The sequence below is a fragment of the Platichthys flesus genome, chromosome 22, assembly GCF_949316205.1.
Source record: "Platichthys flesus chromosome 22, fPlaFle2.1, whole genome shotgun sequence".
Taxonomy (NCBI): Eukaryota; Metazoa; Chordata; class Actinopteri; order Pleuronectiformes; family Pleuronectidae; genus Platichthys; species Platichthys flesus.
In genome coordinates, this window is record NC_084966.1 from 2,257,306 (window position 1) to 2,282,447 (window position 25,142).

At 44.5% G+C, this 25,142-nt stretch overlaps 3 protein-coding genes across 7 annotated transcripts; all 3 read right to left on the reverse strand.

Annotated features, from left to right (window-relative positions):
• Nucleotides 1–19: 19 nt before the first annotated feature.
• LOC133933773 (ATP-binding cassette sub-family C member 4-like) lies at nt 20–14,660 on the reverse strand. Its single transcript, XM_062380987.1, has 31 exons — nt 13,657–14,660; nt 12,945–13,055; nt 12,270–12,390; nt 11,675–11,899; nt 11,509–11,598; nt 11,015–11,178; nt 10,469–10,594; nt 9,534–9,783; nt 8,862–8,969; nt 8,638–8,727; nt 8,375–8,566; nt 8,122–8,216; nt 7,919–8,005; nt 6,928–7,024; nt 6,533–6,733; nt 6,262–6,399; nt 6,084–6,121; nt 5,897–6,009; nt 5,574–5,720; nt 5,372–5,451; nt 5,107–5,257; nt 4,904–5,023; nt 4,644–4,754; nt 1,806–1,906; nt 1,448–1,639; nt 1,201–1,356; nt 956–1,045; nt 708–880; nt 510–615; nt 277–411; nt 20–192 (listed from the first exon to the last, which is right to left on the reverse strand). The coding sequence occupies exons 1-31, from the start codon at nt 13,725–13,727 to the stop codon at nt 175–177; spliced, it is 3,897 nt and encodes a 1,298-aa protein (XP_062236971.1). The 5' UTR covers nt 13,728–14,660; the 3' UTR covers nt 20–174.
• A 1,050-nt stretch (nt 14,661–15,710) lies between these two features.
• timmdc1 (translocase of inner mitochondrial membrane domain containing 1) lies at nt 15,711–20,393 on the reverse strand. Of its 4 annotated transcripts, none has more exons than XM_062380989.1 (8): nt 20,320–20,393; nt 19,160–19,506; nt 18,751–18,916; nt 18,534–18,622; nt 18,368–18,435; nt 17,675–17,753; nt 16,420–16,530; nt 15,711–16,299 (listed from the first exon to the last, which is right to left on the reverse strand). In XM_062380989.1, the coding sequence occupies exons 2-8, from the start codon at nt 19,483–19,485 to the stop codon at nt 16,149–16,151; spliced, it is 990 nt and encodes a 329-aa protein (XP_062236973.1). In that variant the 5' UTR covers nt 19,486–19,506; nt 20,320–20,393; the 3' UTR covers nt 15,711–16,148. The 4 variants fall into 4 exon arrangements, with proteins under 4 accessions (XP_062236973.1, XP_062236975.1, XP_062236974.1 ...); XM_062380991.1 differs by lacking the exon at nt 20,320–20,393 and adding an exon at nt 20,253–20,289; XM_062380990.1 differs by lacking the exon at nt 20,320–20,393 and adding an exon at nt 19,793–20,209.
• A 292-nt stretch (nt 20,394–20,685) lies between these two features.
• Nucleotides 20,686–24,652, reverse strand: poglut1 (protein O-glucosyltransferase 1). 2 transcript variants are annotated; one of them, XM_062381071.1, is made up of 11 exons: nt 24,525–24,652; nt 24,093–24,183; nt 23,649–23,792; nt 23,363–23,498; nt 23,150–23,271; nt 22,693–22,752; nt 22,480–22,579; nt 22,305–22,363; nt 22,030–22,197; nt 21,858–21,914; nt 20,686–21,740 (listed from the first exon to the last, which is right to left on the reverse strand). In XM_062381071.1, exons 1-11 carry the CDS (start codon nt 24,595–24,597, stop codon nt 21,584–21,586), a joined length of 1,167 nt encoding a protein of 388 aa, XP_062237055.1. In that variant the 5' UTR covers nt 24,598–24,652; the 3' UTR covers nt 20,686–21,583. The 2 variants fall into 2 exon arrangements, with proteins under 2 accessions (XP_062237055.1, XP_062237057.1); XM_062381073.1 differs by lacking the exon at nt 24,525–24,652 and adding an exon at nt 24,370–24,513.
• Nucleotides 24,653–25,142: the final 490 nt, after the last annotated feature.

Here is a 25,142-nt window from a genome sequence, read left to right on the forward strand (position 1 = left end):
CAATGAGACAGGAACTCAGTTGTACATGAAAAACTTTATCAAAACAAAAGAGGATATGGGAGTTATGATCACAAGGTTGTGTTTAAAACAAATATAAAAACAAAACAGTGTCAGGTCGCTCAGTTGTGCTCTGGTACTTCTTTCATCTGGAGTGTGTTGGTTTAAAATCTGCTGTCAGCATGGCTTTGATGCCTGGAAGCGGATGAAAACAAAACCTTTAATATTCAACACTTGTGTGAAGACATTGAGTTAAAGACGGGAACACGTGGACCTCACCTGTCTGGCTGACTCAAGCAGGGCGGCTGCCTCAGCTGGACCCATCTGCTGCACCATCTTGTAAAGAGCTCCCTCTTTGTTTTGAAGCAGTTTGAAGGGCCGGTCTAATTCCTGGATGGTTCCGCTGTTGAGAACCTTAGAGCAGAAAAAATCAACAACAATTAAAATGTGTAACAAAAATAACCCTAAACTAAAATATTTATCTTGATATCTCAAACACATGGGGGACTCACCAGTATCCTGTCGCTGTCTATGATGGTGTTGAGTCGATGAGCGATGGTGAGCACGGTGCATTCTCTGAACTTGTCTCTTATGGTCTGTTGGATCAGTTCATCTGTCCTGCAGGACCACGGCAACGAGAGAAGACATCATGTTTAGAAACCTCCATCCAGAGATGTGTAGACGTGTGGTGCAGTGGGGTGGGACAGTACCTGGGGTCCACGTTGGCCGTGGCCTCATCGACGATGAGGATGCGGTTCTTCCTCAGCAGCGCTCGGGCCAGACACACCAGCTGCCTCTGACCCACGCTGAAGTTAGAGCCCGACTCAGCCAGAACCGTCTCCAGCTTACCAGGCAGGTCCTCCACCACGGCCTTCAGCTGCACCTGGAAAAACACCGAGACGTGAACATGAGCAACAACGTGTAACGCATGTCTTGAAGCAGCTGATTGGACACTTGCCTCCTCCAGAGCCGTCCACATGTCTTCATCAGTGTGCTGGTTGAAAGGGTCCAGGTTCTTCCTCACGGTGTCTGTAAACAGCACTGGGTCCTGAATCACAGAGAAGACTCATCATTTATTCAGTTGTTATTCGGTATTTCTGAATTTCAGAAACCAGGGGTGCTTCTCATTGGTCCAACAATTTGGTGAGTGATTTTTTTGAAGATGGTTGAATCGTGGTAAAGAGACCGTATCCTTTTCTTTACCTGAGGAATGATGGACATCTTCTGGCGCAGGTCATGGAGGCCGACCTCAGAGGTGAGAACCCCATCGATGTAGATCTCTCCCTCAGGCTCTGCCAGACGGAACAGAGCTGAGACCAGGGAGCTTTTCCCAGCCCCCGTTCTCCCAACGATACCAACCTGACACCCAGGAAACACAGAAAAACAATCACCTCCCAGCGTGTGCAGTGTAAGAACTGATTGTGGCTTGATGCAGACTCGCATAGCTCACCTTCTCGTTGGGCTGGAAGGTGATGCTGATGTCTTTGAGGACCACTGGTCCATCGCAGCTGTAGGAGAAGTTTAACTTGTTGAAGGTCACCATTCCTTTACTCGGCCAATCGGAAGGAAGTTGCTTTTGGGTTTCCCAGGATGCTTCACTCTTTAACTGTGTATACTCTACCACCCTCTCCACTGATGTCATCTGAGGAGAGGAAAGAATTCACACTTCCAGCCTCTTTGTAATTTGTTTCTATCCAATTCCCTTTCCCCACCATACAGGTTCTTCCACAAAAACACTGACATGACAGCCTAGGATAATCCTGTCTGACCTCAACACTGAGCCTGATGCACAACCAGCAGGTTCTTACCATGTTCTCCACCTCAGCACTTTGCCTCACGGTCCACTGGAAGTTTCCCGTTAGCGTCACAACATAAGTGAGCACCAGGCCCACTGCTCCAGGCTCAAGCCCTTTTGAACAACACAAAACATGTTGCATTGGGATAATCTTTACTACAAACCAACAAAATGATTCAACGGCTGACTACTAGTCAGGGTGTCGAGTTCTTGCTAAATCAATTTTCAAAGTTGGTAGCCAATGCAAAAAATCAAATGCTCTAAAAAAGAGTCTGTTAGAATAGCTCAGACAGTAAAAGTCTCACCTCAGGTGTAGGGACATGGGTTCAATTCTTACAAAGTACAATTCATTTATTTAGGTTCTTGGTTCTTATCCAATCAGAAACCTCTTTGCTGCCTTTTTCTCTTAAGTGAACATTCACTGGATCTTGATCTTTGTGCTTCTCCCAAAGTGTTAGAGAACTTAAGAAGTTTATTCCTCCACCGGGAGTCCACCTGACTTGGTATAATCGATTTGTTTTGATTTGTTTATTGCACTTCAGTGGGAAGCCGTGTCTCCCACAACCAAGACATTTCGAATGCCCCAACCCAACACAAATAGTCAAAGGTTCTAAGACACACAAGCAATTCTCTGATGAAGTGGCTCAAACGGTAAGAAAGTTGACCCTTAGATTGTGGGACATGGGTTCAATTCTTCCATTGGCCAAGCAATTTTCAATTAGTTTTCTCAAGTGAAAATGCACTATACATAATAACGTCTGTTACTGCCATTCCATTGTCCTTCTGTAGTGTAGAGGAAAGGCTACAGGTCTTAATGGCAGAATGTTCATGGTTCAAAACCCAGTGTGGTTAGTTTTAAGTTCTCTTGTAGAAATATAGTCAACATATACCACGTTAGTTAAAAGTATTCTGTCGTCCTTCTGTAGTGTAGAAGAAAGGCTACAGGTCTTGAAAGCAGAATGTTCTTAGTTCAAAACCTACTGAGGTTAGTTTTAAGTTCTCTTGTGAAAATGCACTATAGATGAAGAACGTCTGTTAAAAGTATTCCATTGGCCTTCTGTAGTGTTGAGGAAATGCTACAGGTCTTCGAACCAGAAGGTTCTTGGTTCAAGTCTGACCAGAGACAATTTACATTCTCCCATTCAAAACCATTCTGGGGCAATTTTGTATTGTTAACATGTTCCAAATGAACAGGACAAATAGAACATCTGTTAACAGCACTAAAGGAGACCTCCGCTAGCCTGGCAGAGATGCTGTTGGACTTGTTCCCTAATGGTTCCTGGTTCAAATCTGACCAGAGACAAACTGGCTTTGGCTTTGGCTTGGGAACAGGGTGTATACTGCTCAAATCTGACAAGCAGTATACAAGGAGCAGGTGGAGGCTGAATAGCAGCATGTAAGAGCCCAGACCCCCACCAGCCTCCATGCTGGACTCCAGCATGTGTGCCTGGCCAGAACCAGGCTCTCCAGAATAGTTGCCTTCTCCCATGCTCTGCATGGGAGAAGGCAACTATTCAACTACCCTAAAAGCATGGGAGTATGATATATACACCTTAGTAATATAAGTATTGTGCACAGTGTAATAAAAAAAATAGTTTTTTAACTAAGTGTTTTTTCCATTTTTAATTTAATTAGGTCTTTCATTTAAATTACATGGAGTATGTGAGAATTGGAAACTGTCCAGTGTGAGATTTGAACCAGGAACCTTATGGCCCATAGACCTTCAGCATTACCTCCACACTACAGAAGGACAATGGACTCTCTTTGATGGATGTCCTATATGTAGAGTACAATTTTCACAAGAGACCTTAAAGCTAACTATATCAGGATTTGAACCAAGAACCTTCTGCTATCAAGACCTGTAGCCTTTCCTCTACACCACAGAAGGATAATGCATTTGTTTTAATGGATGTTCTATATGAATAGTGCATTTTCACAAGAGAACTGAAAGCTAAACTCAACAGGTTTTGAACCAAGAATCTTCTGCTATCAAGACCTGTTGCCTTTCCTCTACACTACAGGAGGATGATGGCAAAATATAAACGGACGTTCTATATGAATAGTGCATTTTCACAAGAGAACTTAAACCTTACCTCTCTCTTGGCTCTCTCGAATCAAACAATTAGAATATTATTCAAAGGCAAATGTTACAGTTGAATTTTACTTTACAAACACAAATCAATATAATGTTTATGCTTTGTTTAAACACAGTGAGGACGTCTATCACATCATTGATCTGCATCAGATTTGTGTTTGTTGTTCTCTGCTGATAAAGAAGAACTAATATAAAACTGTGTCAATGATCTGCTCTGTTGATGGAAACAGAAGAAACAATAAACCAGAAAGTCAGGGAGATATATTGTTGCTACAGTTTGTCAACTGTGTGTTTATTATGATCATTATTATCTATATCTAGAGATGTGTTAGTTATTATATCTTAGATTTGAATGAGTGTTTTTTCAGTTTAATGATGTTTTTTAAATAAAATTAAAACCACACATACTAAGATGTTTTTACGTAGTTTTGGATATCATACTGTACTATTAGCATTTGATACTATATTTAATCAAAATAGATCAAATAGTATTTTATATTTCAGTTAGTGTCTTCCCCTTTTTTAAACATTAGCATATGGTATTAATATTATTTAAGGAATAATAACACTTTGGGAGAAGCACAAAGATCAAAAGATCAAAAGAACGAACGTGGACTCAGTATGCTCCAGTGAATGTTCACTCAAGAAAACAAAACATAGATGCTTCAGGTTGGATTCGAACCAAAACCTTCTGTTTTGTAAAGCTCAGTGGTACAATAGAACTGTACTGCCTGTGTGCATATAGAAGATCCTCACCATCTCTGAGGAAGATGCAAGCAAATGCTGTGCAAGTGATAAATATGGCACAAATGCTGTCAAGGCAAAGTGCAAACCAGCGGGAGGTCATCAGGAATAAAAACCATGCCTCTAAGAACAGGAGAGAAGAGCATATGCATAATCAGCATAGAAGCACTGTGCACCATGTGCCAATGTTACCGGACACAGCAGACTCAACTGCAGTCAAGCTTTAAATCAGCTTAAACGTCAAAACAGCAACTCAAACGGTGAAGCTGAACCTGAATGCAGGTCCTGATGAGCATCGAAGGCTTTCTTCAACCTGTCCTCGGCTCTGAAGGCTCGAATTGTCCACAGGCCTTGAAGAGACGTGGACAGATGGGACAAGACGGGACTGCGAGCTGCAGAAAACATGAGAAAACACTATTTGCCTCCAAGCACTTTTTAAAGGTCACATTGTTTAGTGAGGAATGCAGAGACATACTTGTAGACTCCAGACGTTTGACGTCTCGTGATGTGCTGAGGTAGAAACGCCTCAAGTACAAGAAGAGAAGAATCAGTGGGATGATGGGGATCAGGATGAGAGGGATGACCGAGGCTGCCACCGCCACCACGCCGGCATTCTGCAGAAATAACTGAAAGCACCAAAGTGAGGGATGATGAAAAGGTTCTGAAAAATAAGACGGTCAATAAAAGCAGTCTAATGGTGCGTGTACAGTGGTCTACATGAAGAAGTTCTAAGAGCTCACCTGATAGAAGTCCACAAAGGTGATGGGTAGCATCGAGTCCATCTGGCTGATGTCTTTGGAAAACCTGTTCAGAATTCTTCCTACATGAAGACAAAGTCAGTTACGAGTTCCTCTCACACACTCACTGCTCTGGTCATAATTATTTAAACAGACTCTCATTATTAAGAGATATGACAGGAAGTGAAATCTGAGGGTGGATCACCTGTAGGGTTGACGTCAAAGAAGTGAACCGGCGTGCGGAGGACAGCGTTGAACATGTTGTTGTGCAGCGTCTGAGCCGATCTCACCAGTCCATGAAAGATCACTAAACTCCTGACGAAGCCAAAGACCACGGCAGCTGCTGTCAGACCTGGAAACACAAGCAACAGGGCCACAGAATACAAGAGCCATGTTGAAGGAAACAAATCTGCTAACATTAAGACTTTATCCTTTAATATGGAGATTTTATTCTTGTAATATTACTTTAATCGACTTTATTGGTAATATTATGACTTTATATACACAATACTGTGACAGAAATCTGACCTGAGTAAATGCTGAGGTAGAACGTGAGTGTGAACTGTTGATCTGCGTGAGTGACGTTGATTCCATTTGAGAAGTCAACAGTGGCTGTGCTGTTCGAACACTTGTCTCTCGACCTGTCAGGGGACAAGACACATCAGACCAGCAGCAAATGAAGAAACTGTCAATCAACATCTGATGAAGTACTCACCAGTACACCAGCCACCAGTCCTGAAGAATGTACGCAACCTGTTATGGGGAACACAGTTCAGTTAGCTTCTCTTTGGACGTTTTGTAGCAGAGACACAAACTGTGGGTAATATGTTTAAGGCTTGAAAGTTTGTTCAGGTTCGAGTGTGAATGTCCGAGGCCTCTGAGCCACATCTCACCTCAGCTATGACACTGAGCAGGACCACGACCAGCAGGACCAGGAGGTTGGAGCCAGCAGTGAAGTACTTGAGATAGATGTGGCCACTGACGTCTCCTTCTTCTCGTGTTTCCTCGGCCATGGTGCCAGCGGTTTCAGCCTGAAAAACAAGTCATTACTGATCCGCATTTTAAACCATCATTCAGTGAGTTGCTCAAATCACATACCGACTGATTGGAATGGTGGTAAAACAATGCTGGATCACTTTTGGATTATTTAGGAAATGTACCTACAGGATGTTGGTCTGTCCAGTAGCTCTCTGGCGCCAGGAGGCTGCTCTGAGAGCAGATGGTCGTGCGGCTGCGCAGCGACAGTTTGTCTGAGTCACCTGACCGGGGCCATTGCTCGTGCTCCTCTTCGCTCCTCATCAGCGACATCATGTCCAGACCAGCGGAATGCAGCTCCTTGTAGGTTCCCTGCGCCATCACATGACCCTGAGAGACACACACAAAAACGTCTGTATAAAGTAGAATTATAGTAAATAAACTGCACAAGGTGGGCTCATCAGTTACCTCTTCAAAAGAGGTTGTGTTCTCACACGTTTCATATTGGTGCAGATGTGGATGAATTGTTTTCTCCTCTCACACTCAAAGCATCGTCTCTTGATTTATTGTGTTGGGGCACAAACCTCTTTAAAGACCAGAACCTGGTCATGTGGCCTGAGATGCTGCAGCTGGTGGGTGACCAGGATACGAGACTTGTTCTTCAGCAGGCCACAGATGCACCTGAGGCATGGACACATTTAACATAGCACTAATATTCCATCGGTGCATAACAACATGTACATCTGTAATTCTTCTCTAAACAATTTGAACCATCTGGTGGAGACTGTTAGGAATTTATATTCTAGATGGTATTTGGGTCTGACTGAAACTATTTGCAACTAAGGGGGGGGGGGGGGGGGAAGCATGAGCAGTTGGGCCATATATAAGGCCTTTATACAAATGATTTATAAATGACCCTTGCTTCATATTGTTAATAATGAATCTTATAATTGTTTTGAATTCTAACTTTTGGTGTTAAACCATTATTCCCTTAGACACATTCACAAATATATTTCAAGCAGCTGTCTGATAAGTTCTGGAGGTCGGACATGGTGACTTTGTTGACATTGTTTTGTCTCGTTGTTTTGGTTTCGAGGATCCTAATGTTTACATCAACAGGACATTGTTTGAATATAGCAGGAACATCATATTCCTTTCGCCAATGGCCCACATGGCACCAGCTGTGTCAAGGCCTTTCATGAAGAGAACATTTTGCTTAGCAACTATCAGAGTAGTAGAAGCGTCACAGAGAGCGGCTTCTTGTCACTTCCTGGATTTCTGTGCCAAGAGGCGTGGACATGCCTGTGCACCAACAAGGGAGAACCAAATTGATTTGCGGTGACTCCCCTTCAATCTTTCATAACCAATCATATTAAATCTACTGTTATAACTATATCAAACCCCTTTTGTTCGGGGCCATTATTAACTACCTATTGCTAACTTAATTAGCCTAGGCTGTGATAATTGTCCATAGCTATGTTGTTCCACTTTCATTGCATCTCAATAAATATTTAAATTGGACCAGTCCGGCTCTTCTCTTATTTAGGATAAACCAACACGCCTGACAAGACTCACTGCTCGAAAAGATGTTTCCCGACCTCAGCATCCACGGCACTTAGGGGGTCGTCCAGGAGGTAGATATCTGCATCCTGATACACAGCCCTGGAAAGAAAACACACACTCAAGAGGAGAAAGCGGCTGTGACACACACCAAACTGACAGGGTGACAAACATGCTTTAGGTTGGATAAATGTTCCCTTTCTACATTGTGACTGTACCTCGCCAGGTTGATCCGTGCTTTCTGCCCCCCGCTGAGTGTGGCTCCTCGGTCCCCGATCAGAGTCAGGTCTCCATCCGGGAGCAGCTCCAGGTCCTGCACGCAAACACAATGAAACCTTACAAAGTCCTGTGATGCAAGAACGTGAGATCTGGGTAATTGTGTTTTGGATTGGACCACAACTCAGAATAATGTTTGACGTCTGTTCGATGTCTGAAACCAGCAGTGGTTGTGCAGCAGCTGTTATTTCTCACCTTCTTTAGAGCACAGGCCCTGATGACCCTCTCATACTTCTTGGCGTTGAGTTCTCCCCCAAACAGGATGTTGCTGCGGATGGTTCCCGAGAACAGCCAGGGCTGCTGGGATACGTAGGTCAGCTGACCATTGACCTGCAGCGTCCCGGTGTCGTGAGGCAGCTCTCTCAGGATCGCACTGAGCAGGGATGACTGGTGGAAACATTGGACTCATGAACATGTGACACAGTGAATAGTGAGAAAAGAACACAACAGTTACTGACCTTTCCAGAACCCACTGGTCCAATGACTGTCAGGAGCTGGTGCGACTTCACAGTGACGGAGACATTCTGGAGCGATGGAGCGTCCAAACTCTGACAGGAGACAAACAAACCCTATGTTGTATCATGTCCGAACTCAAACTGGTCCTTTTCAGCCTGTCCCTTTGAAAACAATGTTTAACACCAATTACTAATCCTGTTAATAGTATATAAAAGCCTGTATTCACCTTATCCCAGTAGCAGGTCATCTTCTGAATCTCAATGGAGATCAGGTTCTTCTCATCCTGAGGCAGCCCAGAGTTTTTTCTCTCAACCTCTTCGAGCAGGAGGAAATTCTGGGAGGAGGAGAATCACAAACATCCACACAGAGCCCTCGTTTACAGCCGTTTGGTTTCAACCTAACTACAACGCCAAACAAATCTGGAAAATAACGTTTAGAATATCGATGAAATGTTGTCATGTTATCACTGATCTGACTCAACTGAATGACATTAAATCCAACGTATGGTCAGACAATGAAGACATTATGCCACCGGCCACCAGGTGTCGCTGGCGTGTGGCATAAACATGATGTAAGGTACCGCCATTTAACAGAAGCATTTTCAAATCAATGTTTGACACAGTCCTGTAACCAGTCGCTCAGATGTTTGATCATTAAACGGCCGGCAGCATCAGCTCACTAATGTTACATAAACTCCTTCATTCCTGAAAGTTATAAACTATGACCCCGTCTCGTGGTTATGGGATCTTTCTTGGAGGCTCCTGCAATTACCACGCAGACACAGCTCAGAGAACAGCATCAGCAACTTCTAGTAATGAATCATCAAGAGTTTTCTCAAGTCTTGGAGAAATGAATGTTTGAAAGACACATGGAGTCAGTGGAGTTTAAACTGAAATACCTGGATCCTCCGGATGCTGACTATCGTCTCTGACAACTTCTCCACAGCCAGAGGGAAGAACAGCGTGACTGTGAGCTTGATCGTTCCGTAGAGGGACACGGTGACGAACACACTGCTGGCTGTGATGGTGTTTCCCAGCAGGACGTAGACTGTGAAGGTGATGAAGACGATGATCTTGCTGCTGGCAAAGAAGGACGCCATGTTGAGCCCTCGTAGATAAGAGCTCTTCAGTATCTGACTGATTTCTTTCCTGGGAACAGAAGACGACAAATGGAGAGAAGAGGTGACTTTGTTTGTATCCAGACTCATGAGGTCACTGTGACCTTTCACCCCTGACATCTTATTAGTTCACCTATGAGTCCACAATTTGAAGAAATGTCCCTTTCCCAGTGTGGAAGAATACAAATTCCTTCAGGTTCATTCACTATGCAATGGAGACATAGGGTGAATGATTTCTTTGAAAGGAGGTGTTGTGTATCTTTCCTTTTCCTATTTCCACCCCTCTCCAAGTTAAAGGTTGTTTTTAAAATGCCAAGAAAAGGTTTTTAAAAAGTCACAGTTTAACCAAAACAAAGATGAGTCTTCAGGCAGAGTTCCTGTCCTCGGAGAAACGTGCTGATGACATTTGATAACAGCCAAAACACAGATGTTTAAATAAAAGTGTCATCAAGAGGTTTCATAGTTTAGATCGGTTTAAGATTTTAGATCCTGAAGGAGAAAACTCCAGAAAACACAAATTCTCTTCCTTGCTTATTCCCTTTTTATAAATTGAATTTGTAGTTAAGTCTCATAATATAATGACTTTTCTTTAACTATTCTGAATTGAATCTAATTGATTTAATTAACTTTTGGACTTTGGATGCACAGGCCATCGCTTTCTCCAACATGGCCCTCATAGATATATTATATTTTCCAGCAGATGTTTTTCTTCTTACCTTCTAACTTCAGTAACCAGAGCAGAGAAAGGTTTCTCCCAGGCGTACATCTTGATGATCCTGATGCCAGACACCACTTCGTTCATGATACGGATTCTGTTGTCAGTGAGAACAATCGTTTTGCTCCTGCAAAAATTAATGTGCACGTCATATATTTCCTCATTATTCTGTTTGGCAGCATGAGAAATCCCTCCCTCTGCCAGGGAGGTGTTTTAATTGTTGTTTGTCTGTCAGCATGATTACGCAAAAACTTCTGACCAAATTACATTGGAACATGCTGGAAAGATGGGACATGGGCCAAGCAAGCACTTTCCCTTTGGCACAGATCTACTCTCCCGTGCCCTTTAGTAACCTCCACTAGGAGGTTACGTGTTCATCTGGTTCTCTGGTCATTTGCAGCATTATGTAAAAAATCTACAGGAAGCATTTCCACGAAACTTGTGATATGTGACTTATTACCTACTTTACCATGCAAGATGTTTTTTTTGGTCCATGATATAGGGGACTGATGATTTTGTTCTTTGTGTCGTGGCTGTTATTTCCTACCTGAAGATGCCAAAGAGTTTTCCAAACACGCTCTGCACTGGCAGCATGAGGGCGATGACTGCGACGCCTGCCAGACACGACAGGCCGATCTCATACCAAAGGAAAACGATGATCACCATCGCCTGCAGAGGTCCCACCCACAGGTAGTGAAGATTGAGTGTAATCTACAGAAGCAACAGTTCATCATCAGTGCTCGAAAAACTTGAAATATTGTTTTTTACATACAAACAGACAAAAACTAGTCTCAAGTCTGCAGAATGTCTGAATAAGCCTAGAAATCCACAGAGGATCCTCCGCAGAATTCTCAGTGAGCGTGTGTTGATAAAGATTCTGACACGGGAAAGATGCAAACTTTAAAAAAACAACAAATATCTCTACATGACAAAAGCGGGGGTCATACGTCAAAAGAGTTTTTGGAGATTAGAGCCGATTAAAAGCTGTTAAAATGACTTCTGCTCCTTCAGATTTCTATTTGTTGTTGTTTCTCTCGTTACCTCATCGAGGCGGTTGGCATCATTTGAAATGAGGTTGACGATTTGTCCAGTGGTGGTTTGTCCCATGGATTCACTGCTGAGACTCAGAGCCTGAGGAGAGAGATGAAACCTGTCGAGTGACATACGTCCACGTCGTGAAATCCACAGAATCTGAATCTACACCCACCTTCCTGTATATCATGTGACACGTGGCCACTCGCATCTTCATGCCCTCGATCTGGACGAAGTAGTAGTAGATGTGTTGGAGGACAGTCAGTCCAAAGCTGGAGAGGCACATTCCAGTGGCGTAACAACACACCAGGTACAGACTCCTGCTGTCCTCTGGGTTGTAATTCTCAAAGTAAAGGATTATTTTCCCCAGGAGAAGAGGCTGGATCACTTTAATGGCCTCCTTTACAACACGACACACGATGAGATAGAAATACACACATTATGTCGTTATGTCATTATGGCTGTTGTCTAGAACATCACTAACCAGGGTGGGAGACATCCTGCCTTCATGTCTCATGTCTCTATGGTGATCCCAACCATTTGCTCAGAGACACCATAAAGTTCAGGCTTCAAAAGTCCATCAATTTAAAGTCCCTGAGCAATAATCGTAAACTTAAAGTTAATCCTAAAGCTGAAGCCTTTTACATAAACAATCTGGTCAATTTTCAATCTTCGTCTGTTCATGCAACGTCATTACACAAATGCAAAATCTCCATTCCACCACTGATTCCAGGGCAATGGGCTAATCTGACCAAATAGCGACTAAATACCATTGAGAATGCGATCGACCCAATGAGAGCAAACGACCTCCCGAAGCACTGGGTCAGAACCCTGGTGAAGTTTGGTTTCCTAAGTTCCTTCGTGGCTTTCCTGACTTCACGATCCCATAACCTGTGACAAAGAACAAGGACAACTAGGTTTAAAATCATTCAAATGTTAATAACAAGTCAATTCATTTGAAAACATTAAATGTTAAAACTAGTGCATTTATAGAATTCATAGAGTTTTTCTCCTTTTTTAAACTTGTATGCATTTGTGTTCCGTCTGGAGTCCGGGTCCGTCCATGTTTTCACTTCACTACCATCACAACAGAACTGTGACACTTCATTAAAACACTACAGGTGGTTTTCCAGTTGAATGGATGAAACAAGTGAAAGGCTTTGATATCGTTGTACAAGACGATACAACGAGAGCTACGTCTAACGAGTTCAGTTTCAAACAATGAACGATGTAAGAATAGTTTTCTAGATCTGCCAGGCCCCTGGATGAAAACGACTCTAGAGTTCTAACACTGATCATCACTGCATTAGATGTTAGGGGCCGGAAACAATATCAAACACACCGTCAGTCAGTAACACAGATATTGTAACATGATCAGCTGCCATGGAAACATCAAGACATAGACATGTGTAAACACACGTGTGGGATTGAACATGTGTCAGAACCTTTGCAGCGTCCCTCCCAGGGCCTCAGAGCGGTACTCTGGCAGAAGGTCGTACAGGTCACTCTCCTCCAGCCTGCGTGTGCGGCCCAGACGCAGCAGGGGGGTCAACCAGCTGGAACACACAGGAAGTGATGCAGGTAGGGAGCATGTTTCAGAGTAAAAGCAGTTCATTGTCTTTCTGTCATTACGAAGGATGGAGAGGCAAACACCAACAATAACTGTGGGGGGGTTCCCCCATTCTGAGTTCTGGGAATGAGAGAACCCGGTCAGTCATGCAGACTGCGCCCCCTGCTGACAACCAGCCTGTCATTAACAGGAGGACCTTGACCTCTCAACACAACATCCCTCCAATCTGATCACACAAATCCTGTGCACACTGAACAACCTGTAAACCCCACTGACCCCACACGGCATTCCCATTACACACAAAGGACAAATCTCAAATTGTACAGCTTTAACAAGGTGTGACATCCTCTGATCTTAACCCTCTACTAAAAACCCTTCTACCAGTAGAACCCTCAGAGAGTCACGTGTGAGAATCCCTTTCCCAGGACGGACACTACAGATGTCATGTGTAAAGTAGAACATGAGCAAGTGTTTGCAGCATTGATAAGAATAAACAACTCTCGGGCACAAGTGTCTTCTCTGGACTGGTCCCATTCAAACTCCACCATAAGGAAAGCACATGCACCCGCAGCAGCAGCGGGACCTACCACAAGAAGAGCCGGGGCAGGAAGCCGGCAGCGGCCATGGGGTCGGCTCTGTTCCCGGTGTCTGCGGACATTCCGGCTTCACTTCAGGTTTCCCGGCGCCTCACTCAGACTGGATCTACTCCGCGAGGAGTGGGATCACAGCGAGGAAACCGGAGACTCGACCAATGGCAGAGTGGGAGCTGCAGGGGGCGGTGTGGAGCTGTGTGCTGCTGCTGCTGCAGAGGAGACTCGATACACTCTGTAAATACTCACTTTATATCTAACGACAACACATGCACAGATAGCTCAGTGTACTAGGAAAGTTGTTCTGCAAAGCCCTAAAGTGCCCTGAGCACCTGCACTACTATCGCAACCATCCCTGAAAGAATCACTTGTGTCGATCAATCATTGTTTACTATTGTCGTGTAACGTTCAGGTACAGTCGGACCACAGGGGTTTCTCCTGTGCTCTCAGTCTCCGCCCTTGCATCTCACAGAAAACAGCCGCGCACTGGGGCAAACACAGATTCTAATCCCGAGTAACGTTATGAAAATAGATTTAAACGAGTTTAAAGGAAACCGAAGTTTAAAGTGGGGAGAGCGTGGCCTAGGGGATAGAGCGGTAAGTCGCTTTGGATAAAAGCGTCAGCTAAATGACATGATGTAATGTAAAGTGTACCGTTCCTGAAGTGCGGTGTTTCCAGAGCTGTCCATGAAGGCACCGCCACGTGCACGCGTAGAGGTTTAAAGATATAGACCGAGGCGAGGGGGCATCTGCACTCAAGGTTTATAATAATCTATAGAGTTCATTCAGTCTCAGTTCTAGTTCCCCACATGTCACATGTTAGCACTATACTCTACTTATATATATTTATGATTTAAAACAGGCCTGTAGTCAGGACCACATCCTGCCTCACGTTGCATAACTCACATGTTTGATTCCCCAGCAATACTAGAGCTGCCTGTACAATAACAACAAAGGCTGAGGACAAGTGTTGCTTCTGTTTTACAATATATTCATTATTGATATTTCAAACACTTTTAAAAGCACACAGGTAAATCAATTATCATGTTCTCAGAATATTTCTTATTATTAAAAGTACATCTGGAGTTGCATAAAGCCACCAGTAGAGGGTGTCATAGTGCATTATTCAAGTTCTTATACTGATTCCTTATTTATTATTTCATGTTTTATTGTATTTTATTCACTCTTTTCTCATCTGTAATTTTTTATTTGTGCTCTAACATTGTGTGATATTCAAAAAGCTTTTAATTGTAACACGTTTTTATTGTGTTTTATTGTTATAACAACTTTTACTTGTATTACTGATATGCTTACATTTTTTATTATTTTATTTGTGAAGCACTTTGTAACTGCTATATATAAATAAACTATTATTATTATAATGCGAGAATGACATTCGTGTGTGATAACTGTTTCCCTGTCCAAATGTTGTGGTTCTTCTCTTTTTCTTCCACACAGGAAGCGACACACACACACACACACAGCCAGTCCCAAAGTGATTGAACAGCTCCAGTGTGGACCTGCAGCAGTTCACAACTCAAACACTAACTTCAGGGGGAAATAACCGATGTGTTTACCTGAAGTAATCACTGCACAAGCTGAGCCCCATTTCTTCCGAGCCTTTCTATTGGCCGTCCGTCTGCACGTCAGCAGTCACTGCTGCATCCGAGGCCGCAGCTGCTGCTGTGTCACATCTTGTTTACACCGGGGGCCACGGCTTTGTTTGACCTAGTTGCTGAAAAGCCCAAGAGGCACAGTCAAAAGCAGACTACACATTAACGGACACGGGGAAAAGAAAGAAACCATTTCCTAAACAGACGAGGTTTGACATTTGTTGTATCAAAAACAACATGATAAATATCAGTTATGGTTTAAGTTACTTTTGTTCGTTTTTATTTTGTCTTGAGTTTGAAATGTCTCATCAACGTGAGGCTTTGCGGGAGAAACCAGTGAAAGCTGGGAGTACCTCACTGGGACATTAGTGTCTCTCCAGAGAGCGTCCTGAGGTATACAGGTGAGGAGAGTGTAAGTGAAGCACGACCACACTGGGACAGAGTTGTCTTGATATTCATTTAATAAAGACGATCTGGTTCAGTTTTTCTTGGAGCAAAGACTGAAAACAAGAACTTGAAACGAGAAGAGACTTCATGTGGAGCCGAACAGACAATGAAACAAGACGAGTCAATAACACAGAAGCTCAACGTCACTGAATCCTGCAGGAACATGAATATCATGTCTGTCAGGATTCCACAGTCTAATATGAAAGAAAGACACAATCCAAACAGTTTCTGTGTTTTAAATGTGTTCCTCCCTCTCAACTTTCCTGAGCAGCTCACTGATGCTACTCGAGGACCCTGGACAGTGTGAAGAGCAACAGTGTCTTTACATTTCAGCGTGAATCCTATTCCACTCTGCTGGAGAGGCGCTGACTGAAGGAGTCCAGGGGAAGCACGGACCTGTTTATTTGGTCCCACTTCAGGCGGCTCCTGTCATTGGCTGCTTGAGTCCTGAGCCACGTCCTTGTTCGGTGGTGAACTGAGCAGCTCCTGAATCCTCTGCATGTCCTTATTGGTTTCCTCTGCCTGACAGCTGAGGTTCAGATCTCCAATCAGCTCGTCCGTCAACTGCAAACGGGCCGCCCTGGTGGTTTGAGAGGAGGAGGAGGAGGAGGAGTTAACCAAACAAAATTAAACTTCACTGACTCATTTCTTGGAGAATGATCCTGTGAGATAACATCATTAAACGCCTTGTTTAAATTACCATTCTGCCAGTTTGAGCTCGTACAGCTCCCTGCGCTCTCTCCTCCTCCTCTCTCGCACCGTCTCTCCAGCCAGAGACTGCAAGCTGACGATCAGAGCCCCAGTGGGAATCCTGAACACAAGTTGTACATTATAAACATACTCCTGTATAGTCACACATTTCGAGAGGATCCAGTAGGTTTTGTGAAATCTTCGCTAACAAACATGAAAACTGAACTTTCTTGGTGAAGGTAATAAAATAGACCAGTTAACACTCAACACTTTACTATCACATATAATATGTTGTTTATTTGCCTCGTTGGCACAAGCACATTCTGCTCCAGAAGCTGCTTCAGCTGTTTTAACCTTCCCTCTCTGACGGAGTCCTGCTCCAGCTCCCTGTCACACCACCACGTGCAGGACGAGGGGACGATTGGGAGGTGAGATCTGGAGCGTGATGTGCTTTTCCGATTTGCTGCCTTCTTTCATTTCAACCCTGTCTGCCCCAACTGCACCTGGCAAAGCCGGGGCCGGGGCTGTTTGCACACATCAAACGCTCCAGGTGGCCGGTCACTGAGGCAGACAGCGAGGGGGGGAGCAGAAGGAGGAGGCGACGCTAGTGAGGAGCCAAGAGGAGAGGAGACGAGGGCCGAGCCAACACGGAGCTGATGATCTCACATAATCCAAACCGGCCCCTCCGGTCCACTACGCCCATCAAACACCTCGCACTCAATCTCCATCATACGACCACATTCAAACCCGCTCCTGGCTCAGCGCACTCGGCTGGAAGTGGCCACAGGAAGGAGTGAAAAGTGGAACAGAGGAGAGGAGTGAGGAGCGAGAGTGGAGCACAAGAGAAGATCAGATGTGGTTGATGGAGATCAGAGGCCGGAATCAAAGCGGTGGTGTAAAATGGACAGGGGCAGTTGCCGTCTTGGCCTGGCTCCTCACTCTAGTACGCAAAACACGGCCCTCTGTGGGGCAGATGAATCCCACTGGCACTGGGAACAGGGCTGAGGGGAGGGAGGGGGCGGGAGTGGGGGGGGGCCTCAGCTGGGCGACAGAGGGTAGCTGGGAGGGGTGCAGCTGGCTGCCAGAGTGCTCACTGCTCTGGAGCACACAGGCACTGATGTGGACACACATGAGCGAATTTGCACAAGAAAGAATATATACCAAGCGGTTCCTGATGACATAACTCCGACCAAGACTCTTGTCCTGGATCAGTTACAGTAAAACGTTACGATGACCAGTGGCTGTTTGCACAAGCAGAACTTTACCCCAGCACGGCTCCGATGATCGTCCCCGCCACCAGCCCACCCGGGCCCAGGTTGAGTCTGAAGAGGCCTCCAGTGACAGCTGCTCACACACACACACACACACACACACACACACACACACACACACACACACACACACACACACACACACACACACACACACACACACACACACACACACACACACACACACACACACACACACACACACACACACACACACACACACACACACACACACACACACACACACACACACACACACACACACACACACACACAGTTTTATTAACATCATAGAGCGAAATGAAGTGTCCCAGTGCTACAGATAATAACATAACTCACACACAAGTCGACACATTATCTACAGACTAATTCCAAAGACCTCATCTTATCAGTCTCACACTTGGCACAGGTGTGTTGTAACTTGGGTTGTGTGTGATTTGGTGATTTGGACATGTGATACTTTAAACATTAATGAAAATTTATGCAACCAGCGGTGTGTAGAGGCCAGGGCGGGCGGGGCAGCGTGCTAAGAGTCAGTCTGAGGACGAAGCTGATCAACTGGTGCAGTGTGGAGCCCTCAGTATGAATGCTAGCTTGTGAGTGTGATGCAGACTTGCTGTGACACGTTGTCGGGCTCAACTGGCGTCCGCTGGATAAATAAAGAGTAAAATCAAAGGTGTGACTCACCTCCAGCTGCAGCGTAATGACTGAGTGTGTATTTGTCTCGGTACACAGACAGACCCGTGCTGACGGAACTACAGAGGGAAACACACACATGTGAGTTAACACAGTTCATGTAAGTACGAGCTGCAACTAAACACACGTTCAAACATCATTGCTGTTTTATATTTACTTGAACAAGGTGACGAACGCAGTCACTCTCCAGCTCCACCTCCATCCATATCTCACAAAACCACGGATAGCAGCATTATGGGCCGAGCGCTGAGTCCAACACAAAGACACAGAGACAAGGACTTTTCTATGGGAATCATTTATATTTCTCTTATGTTTCCTAAATCCTCTCCTCGTATTCAGATATCAAACATACAGAGACGACAGACTTCACTCACCACTGCTTCCACTCGACTCGTATAGATTTCCGCCTGGCTGTTTTGGATGTAGCGCTGCCTGGCGTGGCGTGCAGCGGGCAGGCCTCCGTAAATCAAGCCGGCGACTGCGGCCACGGCGCCGCTCTTTATCACGTTGGTCAGCTCCTCTGGGTAGCGCTGGGTCACGCTGCCGGGACACGAGAGGATGAAGCACAGCTCATTCAACAACACAGACAGATATGTTTAGAAGAAATATAAAACAATGGAGGGGTGGTTTGTTCTGTTTTTACAAGCTACTGATCGTTATTTGATCACATCTCACAAAGGTGAGGTTCATTTACAAGGTGGATGATTTACAAATAAAGATCACAACTCAGGGAGATTTGAGCTAATGACACTAAAGACAGAAAAGTAAGAGACAAACACTAACTTTCTGTCAAAGAGGTCCTTGATGCGATCCCATCCTGTGTCTGGGAATTCTGGCTTTCCCAAGTTGCTTGGCACAGAGCGTGAAGATGAGCTGGGTGCAGGAGCAGGGCTGGTTGAGGAGGAGGAGGAGGAGGAAGAGAGCATCTGTGGCGGCTGGGCAGAAGCCACATCAGCTGCGTGGACCCTGGGGAGCAGGAAGCAGAAGGATGGAGGCCTGGCTCTCTGGATGAAGCCCTGCAGTAGGCCGGTGCTCAGCATGCCCCGGGGTGCTGAACACGCCTGCCATCTCTGTGGGGTGATGCCTGTTGTGTGTGGCTCTGGATGCATCACTCTTCATCTGGCGTCGGACTGCAGAGCAGAGGCAGAGACACATGGCCATGAGTTGGGATGTTACACTCGCTGCCTCGACTTGAACTCCAGCCCCAAAACAAATAGCCTGAGGGCGGATGAAGCCCTGGCAGGGCTGCACGATGCAGCAGCTGTTAAGTGGTGCAGTCTCACCAACACACACAAGCAGATTCTGTCTTTCTCTACTTCAGACTAATCACAAAGCTTCCAACGCGCTGCAGGGACCCGCAGGTCGTCTGAGCAGGACGAGGCGGCAGCTCCCAGGTAAAGAGGTGAAGACACTGACCTGAGATCTGATCACAAGTGGCCCGCTGTATCTGTCTGTCTCTCTGTCTCACTGTCTCTCTGTCTGTCTGTCTATCTGCCTGAAGATGCAGTGCATTAGACTCATGTTAATGCTGCAGCACTAACACAATCACAGTCATATTACATGTTAATTCCATGTGCAGGTCCTCATCAGACTAAGTAAGGACACACAGCTACATTAGCTTAGCCTGTCTCTTCCCGTGCTAAGCTAATGTCTCACTCCTGCACACGAATACAAACTGCTTTACTTTTAATCTCTATAGTCACAGAACGTGAATAAAATGTTTGTGAGTCTCCCGTCCGACAATGGGTGCATTAGCTCTAGCAGTTAGCATTAGCCAGTAGCCTGTGTAAGTCACTGGAGAAAAGCAGGTTAGCATGTGACAACAGTTGGTTGAGTGAGCGACTGAAGCTCTGGATCATTAACGATCATCACAAACATTGTAAACACGTCAGCTTGTTGTTGTTGTTGTTGTTCCACTGAGGCTCTCTGTTTCTGTTGCTCACCTTCAGCTGCCGGTGTCCTGACCTCTGACTTCTGCAGATTTAACAGCGACATTACACAATAGCGCCAACCAGCGGTGTGGAGGACTGGACTTGATAGACAAGATACAGATAGATATAGATATACAGACAGACGGATAGATGTTTGGTTGAATAGATAGATAGCCTACCTATCTTGGCCAGAGCAATAATAATAATATATTAATGAATATAAAATAAGTTACACATTAATGACAAAGCAATGACAGGAAACATCTAATTGAATATAAATAGCAGTTGAGGCAGAGATTGGACTGGATACATCTGAGATCAGTTAAAACCTGTAGGTTTAGAAAACGTCACAGTAATAATAAAAAAACGTCGGCAGGACATTTTTAGAACCAAACAATTTATTGGCATAAAAACAAAACTGCAACACAACAACATGGACATCACGTGATCACAGCGTGTTGGTCAACATTGGAACGTACCATCTTTACCACACGTCTGTACAAAAGAACTCGACTGGTTCTGCTGGTTCACAGAACAACGTGAATACTACAACATATTCACCCCTGACCTGTGTCATTCACACGTCATCTCTCAACACGCACAAAGATTCTGTATAAAAAGCCACACTTCAAAATAAAAGACTTCATCTGTAACTGTTGACCCTTGGTGTGGAAGGTCACATTCTTTTGTGCTTTCAAGTTATGAACCAAGTTGTGTCAGAGCCCATTTAATAATAGACAGTGACATTGTTATTGCATCGTTTGTGTAAGGATGTGATGGTGACAGTCGTCTGCAGTGTCTTCAGTTGTCCAACAGAGGGGGACGTTGCTTCAAGTAAAGATATATAGGCCTTAAACACTCACCAGAACAAATTCAACAGGCAGAAATCTACTTATCAGGACTTTGACAAACTTTAAAAGTGGAATCCTGCATTTCCCATAATGTAACTGTTTTTTTTCCTCCATTTGATTCCTATTGCCACATATTTCACACCTTCCACTCTGAGTTTATAAATACTCTCTGTAGTAAAAGAGTATTGTAGAGTATTTTCTCAGTTGGAACGGCCAATGAAGGTTTGGCAGAAGAGTGGCACTTGAAGGTAAACTCAGTAAACTACATTCACGACATCTATGAGACTAAGAGACTGACGTCATCCGAAATAAATGAGTCTAAAAATACTGTAGTGTGATTTCATTCAATCATATGTTGTGCTGGAGGGATTACATTCACTATCTGGAGTTTCCCTTCACTGCAGCGACGCTGGTTCTGCAGAATCTCACAGCTCCGTCCTCCTGGGTCTGTGGACGATCTGGTTGTAGTCGCTCTTTCTCTTGGGTTTGTAGGTGAGAAGGCGGCTGAACTCGGTGAGAAGTTTCTCCCAGTAGCAGGAAACATCCTCCATCCGCAGATGGTTGAGGATGAATTCTTTACCCCTGTCGGGAGGAGAAACAGATTCAGTAAAGCTTTTATCACACTTGAAGTCTGGAGGAAGTTCAATTTGAAAGCAGCAACAATCCATCGAAACCCTTCCATTAAACCTGATGCGTTACCTTGAGGCGATCTCCTGTGTGAGGGCATCGTTCTCTCTGACAAACTGTAGAAGCTCCCTGAGGACACAGATCATGGAAATACACATTACACCTTCAGCATTGATTACATTGATCCAAACCTTTCTTTATGAATTTAATGAAGTGACTGGGTAACTGAGACGAGTTGAGGTACCTGACATCGGAGAGGTCCTGCTTGACGGGGATGTAGTGAACCCAGGGCTTCAGCTGAGCATAAAAAAACTCCTGCCACTCATCCCCCACGTGAAACACCAGAGAACCACAGAGGAAGAGATGTTTGAGGCGGAAGCTGGCTGCCACGCCGCGGAAGTTGAATAAATACCTGAGAGACGTGGAAAGAAGCTGAGTCATATCGTTGATTCTTCTCAAAGCTACACAAACATTTCAGCAGGTAACATGTTACCTGGCCTTTACAACGTGGTCTCTTACTTGTATTTGCAGTGATCGACCAGTGGGATTTCTTTGGCTGCAGGACTCCCTAGTGTGTCCTATGGCAGAGAGGAAACATGATTAGTGAACATCAGCGCTGATCACCTGTGACATCCTATAGCTTTATAACTAATATGACTGTATTTGGCCTCAGTGTAGTTTCAGTGTGTCTGACCTTCTCAGACTTCCAGGCCTGGTTCTTCGTGTACTCTGCATCCACCAGCTCTGGAGCCTCTCTGGACAAGAGGATCAGCGGGTCTCGCTCTGGACTGGTCCTGTCAACGAGACAGAAAGAGGACAAATCAGCTCGGAAAACACAAATGGTAAAGAACTTCATAATTCATAATATCATGATAACTGACACGAGGTAGTGAATTTCAGGACTGACCGGGAGCCTCTGAAGAATCCTTTAGACTCTTTCTTCGTCCACGGCCACTGAGCTGCTGACCTGGAAATGCACAACATTTTAATTAATCAAAACCTTAAATACACTTTTAATAACTAAATCATATATGTATATATATATATATATATATACATATATGATCTACTTATATATATATATATATATGTGTGTATATATATATATATAAGAAGATAACCAAATAATATTTAACATATTACCTACAAATTATTCATATCATATTATTCTGACAAATATCTTCTAATTAATTAACCTGTGAGTTCATCTGTCTCTAAATGCAGAAGTTGGGGATAAATATCCATCACATTTGTTCTGTTTGATTATTAATCCAAACACAAAGAAAACACATTCTGATTCTGTTATCTACTTCATTGGCATGTTCATGTTTCTGGTCGTCTCCTTGCTAAGTGATGAATCTTACTTTTTGAGGTCGTCCCTCATCAGATCCCACCTCCCCAGACCTGTGGGGTAGATGGGCCACACGGCAGGTCCGCCCTCCCAGAACGTCCACGCAGGATACATGATGTCCTGGTAGTCTGAGGTCTACTCACATCAAACAGACACATGAGCAGTTACTGCATCTAGTACATAAATATTCCTGAATATGTGCATGTAAGTACTGTTCCAGTCTGACCTTACTGAAAGAGAAGACAGGCAGGGTCGGCTGCACCCACTTGGGGACTTGAGGGTAATCTCTGACGTTTACCACCATCTCTAAATCAGGTAACCTATCGATCAGCTCCAGGATGAAATGCTCCACTCCACTGCACCTGGAAATAGAGAGACACACACACACATACATTTGTAGAAGAGCCAGTGGTTCAGTGCAAGTCTGAAAACAGCATTTATATAGTTTTTTTTATGTATCATCAGTAATTTAGAGTAAAAAACAATCTGTTTAATTCAAACTTTATCTTTACCTGGCGGGGAACATGCAGTTGTGTTCCCTGTACAGCTTGTGGTCGATGATCTGGTAGTGTGTGCCCACTCCTCTCTGGACAGTCGCAGCCATGAAGTCCTCAGAGATGCGTCCTTTAAAGGGCTGCAGGTCCTGCTGTAGGACACTGAAGCAGAAACCACAGAAACATGTCCCGGATCACAATCAAGGGAAATAAGGGCTGATGAGGTGTGAAGGGAGGATTCCAGAGGTTTCTCATGTGACCAAACCAGCAGCAAAATGATATTATATCTGTGTATGTGCAAAACTAAAGTGGGATGATTAGACAGGTAATAACCAGTTTACTTTACAACTTATTGGTAGTACTTGCTTTGTTATGATTAGAAGAACAAGTCTTCTAACCTAAGTGTGAATCATGTAGGGGATGATAACATTATGATTCTTGGACCTTGAGCTTCCCACTCACCTCAGGTGGCAGCTGCAGTTCACAGGGCTGCAGGCAGCGAATCCTCCAACCGCCTCAGACACGGTTTCCCTCAGCTTCCTCCACTCTCTGCCTGAGACAGGAAATTAAACATGTGAGCTGAGGTTTTCACATCGTCCCAACATTGATCCGCATCAACTTTCTATTCTAATGTGCGTCTGTATCCTGCCTGCCTCAAATCACCTTTAATAAATAAAACAACACGAACACAAATCTCACTGCTTTTAGCGGAAGTTCCAACTTCTCCCCACAACTTAACCCATGTTAGCTCGCAGGCTATTTAGCATGTTAGCTCGCAGGCTAGCCGGTGAGCCCGTAAAGTGGAGTTATCTCGGGGGGAAACAGCCGAGCACAGAGCGGCGGGGTATCGTTCTTCCCGTGGACGTGTTGACGAGTTGTTCACGTGTTCGTTACCTGCAGCAGCGACCGAGAATAAACCGTAAATCAGCCACAGCGTTGAAAAGCTGCACAGCCAAACCCGCTCCATGTTTCTGTTGATCCTCTACTTCTGTCTGAGGAGCAAGACGAAACCCGCCATCTGCGATCCGTTGGTTCTGCCTGGAGCCGTCAGTACGGTAATGTGCAACACAATTCATCTACCGTAACGTTTATATATATATTTCTTTATTTTTATATCTGTCCTTTGTCGTCACTATTGAACACTGGATAGTTCTTGTGATAAATGCAGTGAATGCAGTTCCATCTTCTCTGGTCTGTTGAGTATTAAACACACTCATGTGTATTTAAATGAATACATGTGAAACTAAAAGATGTGCAACTGTATTGAACTTTATTTTTATGAATAATTCTGAGCACCTGTCCTCCTAAAAAGTCTGTGTAAAACATACAACATCAGCTCCCACTGCACAGCCAAAGATCCTAATTACTCTCCCTGATAGACACTGCTGATGAAAGGGCTGTTTCCAAAGCTTCTCTCATTTCTGAAATGATTTCAGGGCACGAGCCTCATGAAGGATCGTCCTTTAAATGTTCTGGAGAAAAAGAGGCGACGGAGTCTCCTGAGATTTGTCC